The 12,459-nt window shown below is 38.0% G+C and overlaps 1 protein-coding gene across 1 annotated transcript in view; it reads left to right on the forward strand.

Annotated features, from left to right (window-relative positions):
* LOC145492247 (uncharacterized) overlaps nt 1-12,459 on the forward strand; it is a 51,235-nt gene that overhangs the window by 5,283 nt on the left and 33,493 nt on the right. Inside the window, exons 3-12 of the mRNA XM_081471614.1 lie at nt 239-292; nt 895-939; nt 2,742-2,786; nt 3,115-3,159; nt 3,747-3,791; nt 4,194-4,256; nt 5,440-5,493; nt 6,274-6,339; nt 10,958-10,993; nt 12,145-12,243. Coding sequence (XP_081327740.1) covers nt 239-292; nt 895-939; nt 2,742-2,786; nt 3,115-3,159; nt 3,747-3,791; nt 4,194-4,256; nt 5,440-5,493; nt 6,274-6,339; nt 10,958-10,993; nt 12,145-12,243 — 552 coding nt within the window. The remainder of the gene's footprint in view (nt 1-238; nt 293-894; nt 940-2,741; nt 2,787-3,114; nt 3,160-3,746; nt 3,792-4,193; nt 4,257-5,439; nt 5,494-6,273; nt 6,340-10,957; nt 10,994-12,144; nt 12,244-12,459) is intronic.

Genomic DNA, 12,459 nt, shown 5'->3' on the forward strand with positions numbered 1-12,459 from the left:
TACCACAAAATAAAAATGCTAAGGCTTTGCATGATAAGAGGTCAACCAGTAAAACATTTTCAAACTCCCTGATTGGCTCTAAGCCTGTAGGGGTGCTTGCTAAGGCAAGTCACATTGGAGGGATTTCAAACATGTTGTTCTTGAAAAATGAAAATTTTGTCAGTTTCCCACTTCCCATAACAGTAGCAGTGACAGCTTTTAAAAGATTATTTCTCTCTCTTTTCTTTCATAACTGTAGTGTCAAGGGTGCACATCTTGCATTCCAAAATGTATAGGACCAAAAGGTGAAAGGGTAAGTGCATATAGCATTACAAATACATAAAAGTTGGTGGTGATTAAAACTTAATACATGCAATAAAATTCTAGTATTCTCCAAAATGTTAAATATAATTCAAATAAACACAACCCCCTTACCCTTACACCTGTCAGATTATGATCCTTATGGAACACTAAGCAGTCATTTTTCTCACTTTCACCTGAAATGCAAAAGCCAAAAAAAGTGATTAACATGCTTGGAAGCCGAGTGACCTAAAAGTACCAACTGACAACCAAATAAATACCAGAAATGGAAAGAGTTTGGCAAGAATATTTGCTGGTGTTGAGGAATTCAACTGTTAAGCTAGTAAGAGTGCAGATTGTAACGATCATCCCAAACCATGTTGGAAAAACTTGGAGGCATTGAAAGGGAAAAACTTACATAAAACTTGCTGGGTCATTTGAGATGCACAGAATTGTCTAATTGTGAACAATACTTAGAATATTGGTTGTCTGAAGACAAATGCCTCCTAGAAATCAACTGTCAAAAGGCTTAGAGGGGCTATGTCTTGTGATGCAGACTAATTTGTCATGAGGTACCGTAAACTGTTGTAACCTTTAATTTCAATTTCATTCTAGGGAGATCGAGGCAGAACAGGTCAAACTGGCCCACCTGGCTTACCGGTGAGTAAAAATTTAATTGCTACCTCTTTTCCAATTGACGCTATATATCTCTTGTTTAAAGGAGAAGGTCACTCCAAAAAACATATTTTTTTTGGCCAATGCAAATAAAAAATCTCACACTAATGTTAGCTACACACCGAAGTTTCAGCCTCTAAAGTGCAGGTTTTTTTTCCTTATGAAATTCGTCTTCAAATAAGCCCTAAATTCAACAGTGTTGCTGTCATTTTAAACAGTACTCAGCAGCCAGGCTGCATTTTCGTGACATCATTCCATCCTTGTCCATGGGTACTATACCCACCAACAAGCCCTTAAACTACCACTCAAGGTCATGGCTGCTCTCAAGCCGTATTATTTTGAGCCAAACATACTCCAAACCCCAAAAATGATTCCACAAAGATAATGAGGAGGATAATCGGTTGGAAAAAATACATTGTGCTGCTGTTGTGAAGGATGACAAGTGACAAATAGAATAAGGCTGATTGTGTCTGGTTTGATCGAGAGTAATGTGTCATCAATACAACTGCAATAAAAGGCAAATTTGGTCCTAATATTAGCCAATACTTGACCTATGTTACATCAATCAAACGCCTGACACCTTCCCCCAACAAAGGACTCAAATCTAGCAGAGAACCGTGCCTTTTCTCATGAATGTTACTTTTTGTTTCATTTCTTCATTGTTATCAACATGCTATTTAAGAGCTACCTTGTGTGCATATTCTAGTCTGATAATTTTATAGTTCTTAATTACCGAAATATATATAAGCTTAACTTATGATATCCAGAATAATCAAGGTCGAGGTAGGGGTTGTAACCCTTAACGAGACCTTAATAATTATTTTGGATATCCCAAAAACCGAATCTAATAATTGCTTTATTATACACATTGAGCGAAAAAAAAAAATGGAAGTCATGTTTTTGCTTCATCACTGATGGCAAACAACACAAAGCGCACAAACTTGACATGATCACCCTTATAAATCATGCACTGCGGTCATACATGATATGATTACCCGTGACTTTCAGTGTCCTTGGCATGATTATTGTATAATCTGCAGCTAGATGACGTCACAGCTGCTGATTTCGAAAATTCACTGTACGCTTTCGGCCAATCAGAAAAGAGATAGTGAGTCCAATGTATAATAATAAACAATAATTATTGGATGAGATTTTCGTGATATCCAGAATAATCAAGGTCCAGGTAGGGGTTATCAGCCAAAGCCAAAGGTTGAGGCTGATAAACCTTACCAAGACCTTGATTATTCTGGATATCACAAAAACGGAATCTAATAATTGTTTTATTATACATTGAATGGAAAAAAATGGAAGTTATGTTTTTGCTTCTTCACTGACGGCAAGCAACACAAAGCACGCGAGCTTGACATGATTACCCCTAGAAATCATGCACCGCGGTCACACATGGCATGATTACTCTACCCATGACCTTGAGTGTCCTTGACATGATTATTGTATAATCTGCACTTGTGACGTCACAGGCACTGATTTCGAAAATTCCCTGTACGCTTTCGGCCAATCAGAAAAGAGATAGTGAGTTCAATGTATAATAATGAACATTATCGGATTTTCATTCAGTCTCTATTAACATTTCAGCTTGAGCTAAAATTTGTACCTCACCTTTCCTTCTCTTATAAGTCTCGTTTTATCTGAAACTTAAGCTTAAGCTTATATGGAAAAATTATATACGAGTTTCAAGATTTTCAAGCCGGGATTTTACGACAAAGACGATCGTCGTTGATAAACACAGACTAAACTATTGCACTAATACCTTTGTCTTTCAATTGTAGGGCTTCCAAGGGCCCGAAGGTCTACCAGGACCAAGAGGCTATAAGGTTAAGTATCTTAATGTTCGTTGATTCATCTTGAATGGTAGATTGATTAAACCACAAGCCAGGCATTTAAATTATAACCGGACGGACTGCTCGTTGCCCGCAACACCGGCCGGGTGCCATGTTTTCCCGCCCTTTTCTTAGAAAGGCTTGGTTACTAAGCATCACAGAAAATGGCGGATGTAAGCTTGCATTGTAGGTCAAATCTTTTCACTAACATTGTTAAAAGAAACTGTATTTTACTTTCGAAAAAGTTTGTAGTTTATGCAATTTTCTACACATAACCTTAAGTTAAACATATTAAAGTTTAAGGTTGAAATCTTTATTTTAGGGAGACAAAGGAGAACGTGGTTCGATTGGAGCAAAGGGGCCAAGAGTAAGTCTGGAAAACTCTGTATTACTTCTTTGTTAATATTTGAACAACATAGTATACATCTGCTGTATTTTAAACATTTCGACATACCCTCCAGAAAAACATGCTCAACAATAAATGTTGGGATGGCCTGATAGTATCAATGTTTTAGGTACCATAATGTAAGCTTAAATTTAGGGGTTTCTTTCATAGGGGAACGTAACCAGGAGGCAAATCTAAGAAATTCTTCAGGCAAGTCAGATTAACAGTGAAGGGTGGTCTATATTTAGAAGGGAATTCTTCACCACCATTAAGAATTTTGGGAGTTTTTGACAGTATGAACAACTGATAATATGAGTGTGGCTAACAGGGAGGTGGTGGAGCACAAGTATGTTACCTCAGAAATACTAGATTGAGGTAAGCTTAAGTTTAAAAGATAATTCACTGCTGGAATGGTTTGAGTATGGGTGCGTCTCTTAGATTACAAAGAGTTCCATGAAAAAGCTGATATATTTCCATAATGGTAACATCTCACAGCACTTGAAGATTCGGGATGCTAACATTAAAATTGCAAGCAATGCTCATGTTAACTTTTCTCTTTTCCTTATCAGGGAAGAGTTGGTCCACCTGGTTTTCCTGGAGCAAATGGCAATCCGGTAATGTATTGGCTAATTTGAATTTTCAAATCCCTCCCCCCCCCCCCCCCCACCCCAACACCTGCAGCCCCCAGGGAATTTGAGGTTTTGACTTTTCAGTTGGTCAAGTATTCCGATCAGCGGAGACAAAAATGGTGTTTGTTTGTTTGTTTCCCTAACCTCAGTATCAAACTAAGTTATTAAATCCCTCTTCTCTAGACACAACATGAGTTAATGAGTTATGGAAACAAAGTACAATAACAAATTCACCCTTGAATACTTACTGTGGACTTAAATTGCACTGTGTTCCAGGTATAAATTAAAGTGACTAAATTTTCTCAAGGAAAACTTGATATTACCTTCAAACACTTTACAAAGCTTATATTGACAAAACTGAGGAAAAGGGGTTTTTTTCTCTGTTAGGGTTTGCCTGGAGAAGATGGACCTCGTGGTATGATGGGTGACCCCGGCTGTAATGGAACAAAGGTACATATTCTGTTGTATTATTTAACAATATAAAGTGAAAAAAAAACCTTTAACCCTCTTAATACAGGTAGAATTTCAGGAATTACAAATTGCCTTTGATTTTACATTCATGTGAAGTAAAATAAAAGTTTGCAAGAGGGATTTATTGCAAACTTGGAAAATGTGAAATTTTTCATGTTTCACAAAAATAGATCAAAATCTCTGATCACAGTTTAATTCTTTATTGTGTACAAGTGTTGGATTGTTGAGTTGAAATCATTGGCTTAATTTAATAAAGGACATTTTATGCGAAGAGGTCAATAGAGTTCAAATACTTCCTCACCCAGTCCTATATGGAGTTAGCACATAAACAAAGTTTACTCTTTTTACATACATACATACATACATACACACTTTATTCATCCCAAAAGGGCTTTTTGGAATAAAGATAGGGACTTTTAAAAAAATAAATTAATTATGACATTCTATGTACAACTCAATTAATTAATTAATTAGTTAATTAATAAGTAACTTATTAATAATTAATCAATTATTAATATGTAAATCAAACTAATAGGATAGAAATATCAAAAGAAAAAAGCAATTAGGTTTCTAAAAATTTTTAAATTAAACTCCTCTTCAGGCAACGTTTAAAGTCTGTTAGTGTCGGTTTCAACTTAAGAGCATAGTCCAGTGAATTCCAGAGTTAAACTGTTCTATAATAGAGGGTTCTTTGTCCTGTGGCTGTTTTATACAAAAGAATATTAATCAACTGAGAGTTGCTCATTGTACGCTCTTTGTGTGTTGGTCTTCAAGTATGGGACAAATTTAGACATCTATTGTGTGCATTTTGATCAGGAAAGTATCCTTTTGCTTACTTGAATACTTTGCACTAAAAAATGAAGCATTTGTCAGACAGGGAAAAGTTGCTGAAGCTCACTTGCAAGCAATCAATGTATCTGCCACTACTATAAATAATGGAAATGTAAGGACCAGGGAAGTCTAAAATAATAAGAACCAATTATCTGTAAGTTCAACTTTTGCCTTCTGGGTGACTGGAAAAACTTACTTTTTCATGTTAGCTTTAGTGCTGGGCTTGCAGGATTTCTTCGTTAGGAGTCTTTGGGCTCCTCATAATTTTTCTCAGACAACAGCCTTTATAATTATTTATTATATAATTAATGCTCAACGTCATATTCAACAGGGTGAAAGAGGTGTTGCAGGTGAACCAGGAAACCCTGGAGTCAAGGGTGAAAAGGTCAGAATCAAAATTCTCCTTACCTTTGTAATACATACTTCACAATTTTCATTGGGAGAATTTATCTGAGCATTAACCTGCTCATCCCACAGTAGTCAAATGCAATCCCCAACCGCTTAATACAGCATGCTCATAGGTCAATCATTTCTTAGCATAAGGATGTTCACACTAAGGATGTTGACTGAGCATGCAGTTCACATACATGTACCATATGATGTATTGAGTGTTGGCATCAGACAAGTAAAAAAAATCAACAATAGCAGTTCCGGTGATCAGCGCTATTTGCATGGATTTAATAATCTTGGGCGTTCAGTGATGCATATTTTTCTGTTAATAAATCAATTGAACTACCATTTTTGTACATTTTTGAAAACATGACAAGAACTCTATGACATGTATTAGAAATTTGAATTATTTTGCTCCACAAATCAAGATATTTTTTAACACATGTTATCTCAAATAATCTACTTAGCTTTAAAACAACATCACTGAACAATGTTAAAAGGAATTCTGAGCTGAGCTTTTGGGAGTAAAAAGCCCTTGAAGTGTTTGCTTATTGCAGGTTTTGTGCAACAAAATGGTTCAATATTGGTGTCCACATCTGCTAAACAGAGGTGTCAGCTGAAAGCAAGGTTATTTTACAGTAATTGTGGGATGAAAATTTAGGGACTCTAACTGGTGTCCACTTATACAGGGTGTCCACTTAATATCGGGTCCCCTTAAGTACTGGTTTCACTGTAGTACACTTGTATATTTCTATGCTTTTTTTGTTTTGCTTAGGGCTTGTCTGGTAGCATTGGAATGAAGGGTGAAAAAGGTTCTGCTGTTGATGTTACTGGTCCTCAGGTGAGCTTATGCAGTACAAAATAATAATTATCATGTGTTTCTTCACTAACAAGCCAAACACCCTGAGCAGTCTCAAGTTCAATCAAAGTGGCTTAAGAGCCACTCAACTTAGAAAACCAGGAGGTACAAGTTAATTATCAATTCCCCCTATTAAAACAAAAATTAAGTTTAACTTCTTTTTGTACCCAAAATGATTTTGTATCAAAAAATGTGACATTCCCCATGCTATATGCGTTATGTTATGCATTATTATTATTACACTTATAACGCAATTTGCATCAATTTTTTCAGCTTTCAAAAGGTCAAGTGCAAATATATGTAATAAATTTACATTGTTTAGACATTCTGTTCCTTAAAACTCAGAGAAACAATCAAATCCAAGTTTTCCTCCTGCCATTTCCTTGTTACATTAGCCCTTTCTTATTCCCCAGATGTGTTTTGAATTTAAACTACTCATTGTGAGGAAATCAGTTCACCTCCATGTTGAATATAACTTCAACTTGACTATGACTGTGAAAACCTTGTACATTGAGGGGTGGCAAATGGTCCTTCAAAAACCATGGGTCTTGCAAAACTTTTGCCGAATTTCATGGGTCTTGCAGTCTTGTTGTTTTGGAAGTTATGTACGTCTTGCAGTCTCAATTTTTTTTTGAGGCTAAGAAAGTTGTTTATTTTTTTATTAGTTGAAAGACATCTGAACATCTTGGAACCTGAACGTTGTGAGCTCGCGTTTAAAACACTCTGAATTCTTGGTCTCACAACTGAAGAAATCAAAATGTCTCGGGTTCAAAAAGAAAAACGTTAGTCTTGTCTTCTGGCAAAGTCTTGTATTTACCATTCACCACCCCTACATTGATCAGCAGATTTACAGATAGTCTAACAGGGAGCGAAGGAAGGATCAAGTTAATCTTGCATCCTTACCTACAACTTAGAAAATATTATTTTCCAAGTTAAAAACAATGCAATCATTAAATTTATACAGGCAAAAACTAACGATAGATAAATCCGATGTTTCAGCAACATCTTGGCGCCATTGTCAAGGGAAACTAATTAAATATGCGATTTCAAGAGTAACTAAGAGTTCAGAGTTTCTAATTTGCATAAGTTAGACAAAGACTTTAGCGCGAACTGAGTCTGATTGTACATTTAAACACAGTCGTAATTGTTTAATGAGTAACATCTCATTAATGAGACAATCAAACTTGTTGTGGCATTTTTTCAACACGCTAAAACAATTGCGAAGGTCATCCAGAATCCTGCCTGCGTGTCTATTATCATAGTGATTGCGTACTGACGAGGTCTTGCTTCTATGTCCATCAACGCGTACGAACAGATGGCCACGGGTGTAACCGACATAACCAGCATCGCACTGGTCACACTTGAAGTTATACACAACGCATTGTTGATCAATGAGCTGAGGCTTAGGTTCGCTTGTCGGGAACTCCTGGGCAATCTTGCGGCTCGTAAACACCGGTTGAACACTGGTCTGCAGCTTCACACTGAGATCTTTCAAGTTCCGTGCCAAGATCAAACAGAGTGAAGCCCTCAGAAGTGAGATCAACTCCATCTACACTAATATCCGACAAGCCTGCAGTTTGTTTTGGTACACTTGCATTCTTCGCATTATTAGCGGCCTTCGAAAGGACTACTACGATGAAGTCATGTCTGTGCACACTCGTAAGATCTCGAGGTTACTAAACACTGAAGTCGATGTCGACGAGCATATCACAAACATCTCCTCGCATGAGCTCAGTTTCTTTCAGAAATTGGTTCTCTGTTGAGGCTTAAAGTTCGCCATACCCCAGCGTATCTCAAACATCGAGATTAAGGCGAGCTTTGAGAAGGCCTACTGGGACTTGGAACGGCATCTAAACAGTGAGAACTCTAAGGAACTGGCTGCCGCAACATTAAAATCTATAGCTCTCAATTACATCAACCATAAAGGTCCGAGTCCTCCTAAACAGCTTTTGACAGCCATTAAACAACTAAAGTGCCGTGATGATATCGTCATAACAAAACCGGACAAAGGCTCAGGTGTCATTGTAATGGATAAGTCGGAATATATACATCTACTATCCGAAGCTTCTGTCAATGACACCAGCAAATTTCATCCCATTCCTTCTGAACAACCAAAAACCCGAGGCAGACCACCCAAGCACTATCATCCGCTTTTAGGAGGCTCTTGTACAATCTATCATCACAAGGATCCTCCCTCACGCTGTGGCCCAGTCTCTTCGTCTGACCGGTTCTAGACTGGCACACCTGTACGGGTTGCCGAAAACACACAAGGAGAAATTAGCCATGTGACCAATGATGTGTCCTCCTTGTTCACGAATGTACCTTTGGATGAAACCATTACCATTCTCGCAGACAGAGCCTTTAGAAACAACTGGTTTAATTCCGAGTATGATTTGAACATTTCAAAGCAAGACCTTATTGATCTTTTGGATGTGGCCACCAAGGGGCTGCTTTTCCAAGTTAATGGATCCCTGTATGAACAGATCGACGGAGTAGCGATGGGGTCCCCCCTTGGGCCCTTGCTAGCCAACGTATTCATGTTGTCTATTGAAGAGAAATTAGATGTTGAGGGCAAGCTGCCACCTTACTATCGTCGATATGTTGACAACACATTCACTGTGATGCCCGATTTGTCTACAGCTAGGGACTTTCTTAACACCCTCAACCACGCTCACCCCGCCATCAACTTCACTATAGAGGTCGAAAATGATGGAATGCTTCCCTTTCTCGGTACTCAACTCCTAAACAGAGTACCTCGTATTGAAACTAAAGTGTTTGTGAAGCCAACAAACAGTGGTCTGCTTCTCCATTACCACAGTCATGTCGATAATAGGTACAAGCGCGGACTATTGACAACTATGCTCGATTGCGCACATCGCCTGTCTTCGTCATGGTCCTACTTCACTGAGGAGTGCGAACGACTGAAGTCTGTTTTCTCTAAACTGAAATATCCCAAGCACCTTGCTGACTCCACTGTCAAAACCTTCCTAAATTTAAAGGTCGCTGACCAGCCCTCATTACGGTCCAGATCTACGACAGAAAACACTACTCGGGTTGTCATACCCTTTAAAGACCAGGAGTCTGCTAATATCGTGAAGACACAGTTGAAAGATCTCAGTGTGAAGCTGTAGACCAGTGTTCAACCGGTGTTTACGAGCCGCAAGATTGCCCAGGAGTTCCCGACAAGCGAACCTAAGCCTCAGCTCATTGATCAACAATGTGTTGTGTATAACTTCAAGTGTGACCAGTGCGATGCTGGTTATGTCGGTTACACCCGTGGCCATCTGTTCGTACGCGTTGATGGACATAGAAGCAAGACCTCGTCAGTACGCAATCACTATGATAATAGACACGCAGGCAGGATTCCGGATGACCTTCGCAATTGTTTTAGCGTGTTGAAAAAATGCCACAACAAGTTTGATTGTCTCATTAATGAGATGTTACTCATTAAACAATTACGACCGTGTTTAAATGTACAATCAGACTCAGTTCGTGCTAAAGTCTTTGTCTAACTTATGCAAATTAGAAACTCTGAACCCTTAGTTACTCTTGAAATCGCATATTTAATTAGTTTCCCTTGACAATGGCGCCAAGATGTCGCCGAAACGTCGGATTTATCTATCATTAGTTTTTGCCTGTATATGTTTATCTAAATCATTAAATTGCTGACTTTTACATATTTTTGTTTCATCCAGAGATCTATTTTGTTTTTTTTCTCCAAGTCGTAAGCCTGGCAAGTATGCCAGAAGACATACTTGACCTGCCAAAATTTTACTTGTCCATTCAAAAGGGAAGAATTGAAATTGAACAACATGTAAATGGAAGGTTTACTTTTTTGTTATTTTCATGTGAGCAAACTCCCAGCTGGTGGACCAAAAATGATGATTTTATCACGAAAGAAAGCTGCAAATCTTTCTCTGTTTTCTAAAAGTTCAAAATGGATGAGAAGTCAATCAGAATGCAGGAAACTAGGAAGAAAATTTTAAAAAATGTTGTTTTGGTAGAGTCAAACTAAACTCATCCAGTGGATAAGTTTTTTATCTATTTTGTTTTGGTAGTTCGTACAATTTTTTGCTTGTCTTGGACAACCAGACAACTGCAAATATGGATCCCTGTATCATCACTTAAAAATTTAACTTCCTTTTTTATCTCGCTCATAAATTTAAAAACCATGCAACAGATAAACTACAGGCCTTTCCTTATTTTTGTTTCATCACTTACAAATCTAACTTCCTTTTTTTCGCAATTGTAAATATAAAAACCATGCAACCAATAAACTACAGACCTTTCCTTATAGCCTACACAGCAAGTGTTCCTGTATGAAGAGCTTCTCTGCATTCTGGCAGTGAAGAAATTGGAATGAGAAAAAAATAAATCAATGATGGAGGGGGTGGTGGCCATGACCCCCTGCTTTGATGGGTTTTGCTCTCGCTCCAATTAACATGCTCCCAGAATGCAGAAAAGCTCTTCGTACAGAAACGTTACAGGAATGCTTGCTACTCAGCTACATGTACTTGCCTTTTTTTTCCTTCTTTTCCTTTTTATAATTTTTTCTCCTTTTTTTTCTTTTTTTTTTCTTATTTTCCTTTTTGTCATGAAGGGAGATGCTGGACCTCCAGGACCAGCAGGAGACCCAGTAAGTATAATTTGTCATAATTAACTAATTTTTATTCATTTAAAAAATGTTCAAGGAATAGGGCACACTGCAGTTGGTCAGCTTGAGGTGCAGTGCCCTCATGGTTAGTGAGCTCGTATCCAGATCGAACAGTCCAGGCTTGAGCTCTGGTCGGGGACATTGTGTTGCGTTCTTGGGTGAGAAACAGATCTCCACCCAGGTGTACAAATGAGTAGTGGTAACCTCGATGCTGGGGGTAACCCTGTAATGGACTAGCATCCCATCCGGGGAGGAGTAAAAATATTCCTAGTCGCTTCATGCTACAGAAACTATGATAAGCTCTAGCCTGATGGGCCACTTGGCTCATATGCAGACTTTTTCTAATGAAGTGAAGAAAACAGCACAGAAGAAGCGTAAAAGAGCAACTTAATAAGTTTCTTAAGAGCTCTACAAACTTCTCAAGTGCCTCATAACTTGATGATGCACTTCTAAAAGCATGACTTAATGGTTTTGTAACATTGCCTATGGAAATAAATTTCTCTTGCAGACCAAAGTTAACTTTGTTCATATGGATTGTGATACTCGCTCTTGCTTAAAGAGTTTGACTGTACAACTTTGCTAGCTTCATTATAAAATTAAACAGCTATAAAGTGTAAGGCCTGCAGCACACCCATGTCATGCTTTATTTGAGCAATAGACCACTCTTTCTATGGTTTTACCAGCACAATAAACCCCATACATAATGTTGGGAGAACACAAGAAAAGTAAATCAGAAGCCATTATGCCAGAGATCTACTACAGAACAATGGGTATCATTTTGTTTCTTTTGTGATGTTCATTTCTAGTGTTAAGTTTGAAGGACACCACTCTAATATTCCTAGAGATATTCCTTATTCATTGTTTTACTGTTTTAATGGAACTATTATTTTAATATGACATCACTAGTTTCCTAATTTCCATCAGTAAAAAAATGTCACTATCTCTGAAACAAAAGGACTGGAGACATTCCTAAAACGAAAATGCCGTTCTTCTTCATTCCGAAAAGCCTTTCAAATAAGTAACAGTTATTTTTCATTTCATAGGCACTTTAAGTTGATTTTTGTACTAATTGACTGGAGGGGGGTTAAACATTACAGCACGCATGTAACCTTCACAACAATGTTCATTTTTAGGGTAGCCGTGGAGATCCAGGCATTCCTGGCGATCAGGGACCTGAGGGAAAGAAGGGAGACCAAGGTGAAACGGGTGCACCAGGACCAAGAGGAGAAAGAGTATGTGACTTTTGTTGCAGTCTTGTAGCGATCTATTCATTGTCCTACATGGAATGGTTTGGGCATTCTTCGTTTGCATGTAGCATCATCATGTTCTGAAATCCAAATCTAAAGAGCCGCCAAGGTTTTTATCCTCATCAGGCATAAGAGGGGTAAATTTTTATCTGTTGACATATTTTCAGCTCAATAGCTTGCTTCGTCTGGAAACAAGCACAT

This window comes from Orbicella franksi, chromosome 7, assembly GCF_964199315.1.
Source record: "Orbicella franksi chromosome 7, jaOrbFran1.1, whole genome shotgun sequence".
In the NCBI taxonomy this organism is placed as follows: Eukaryota; Metazoa; Cnidaria; class Anthozoa; order Scleractinia; family Merulinidae; genus Orbicella; species Orbicella franksi.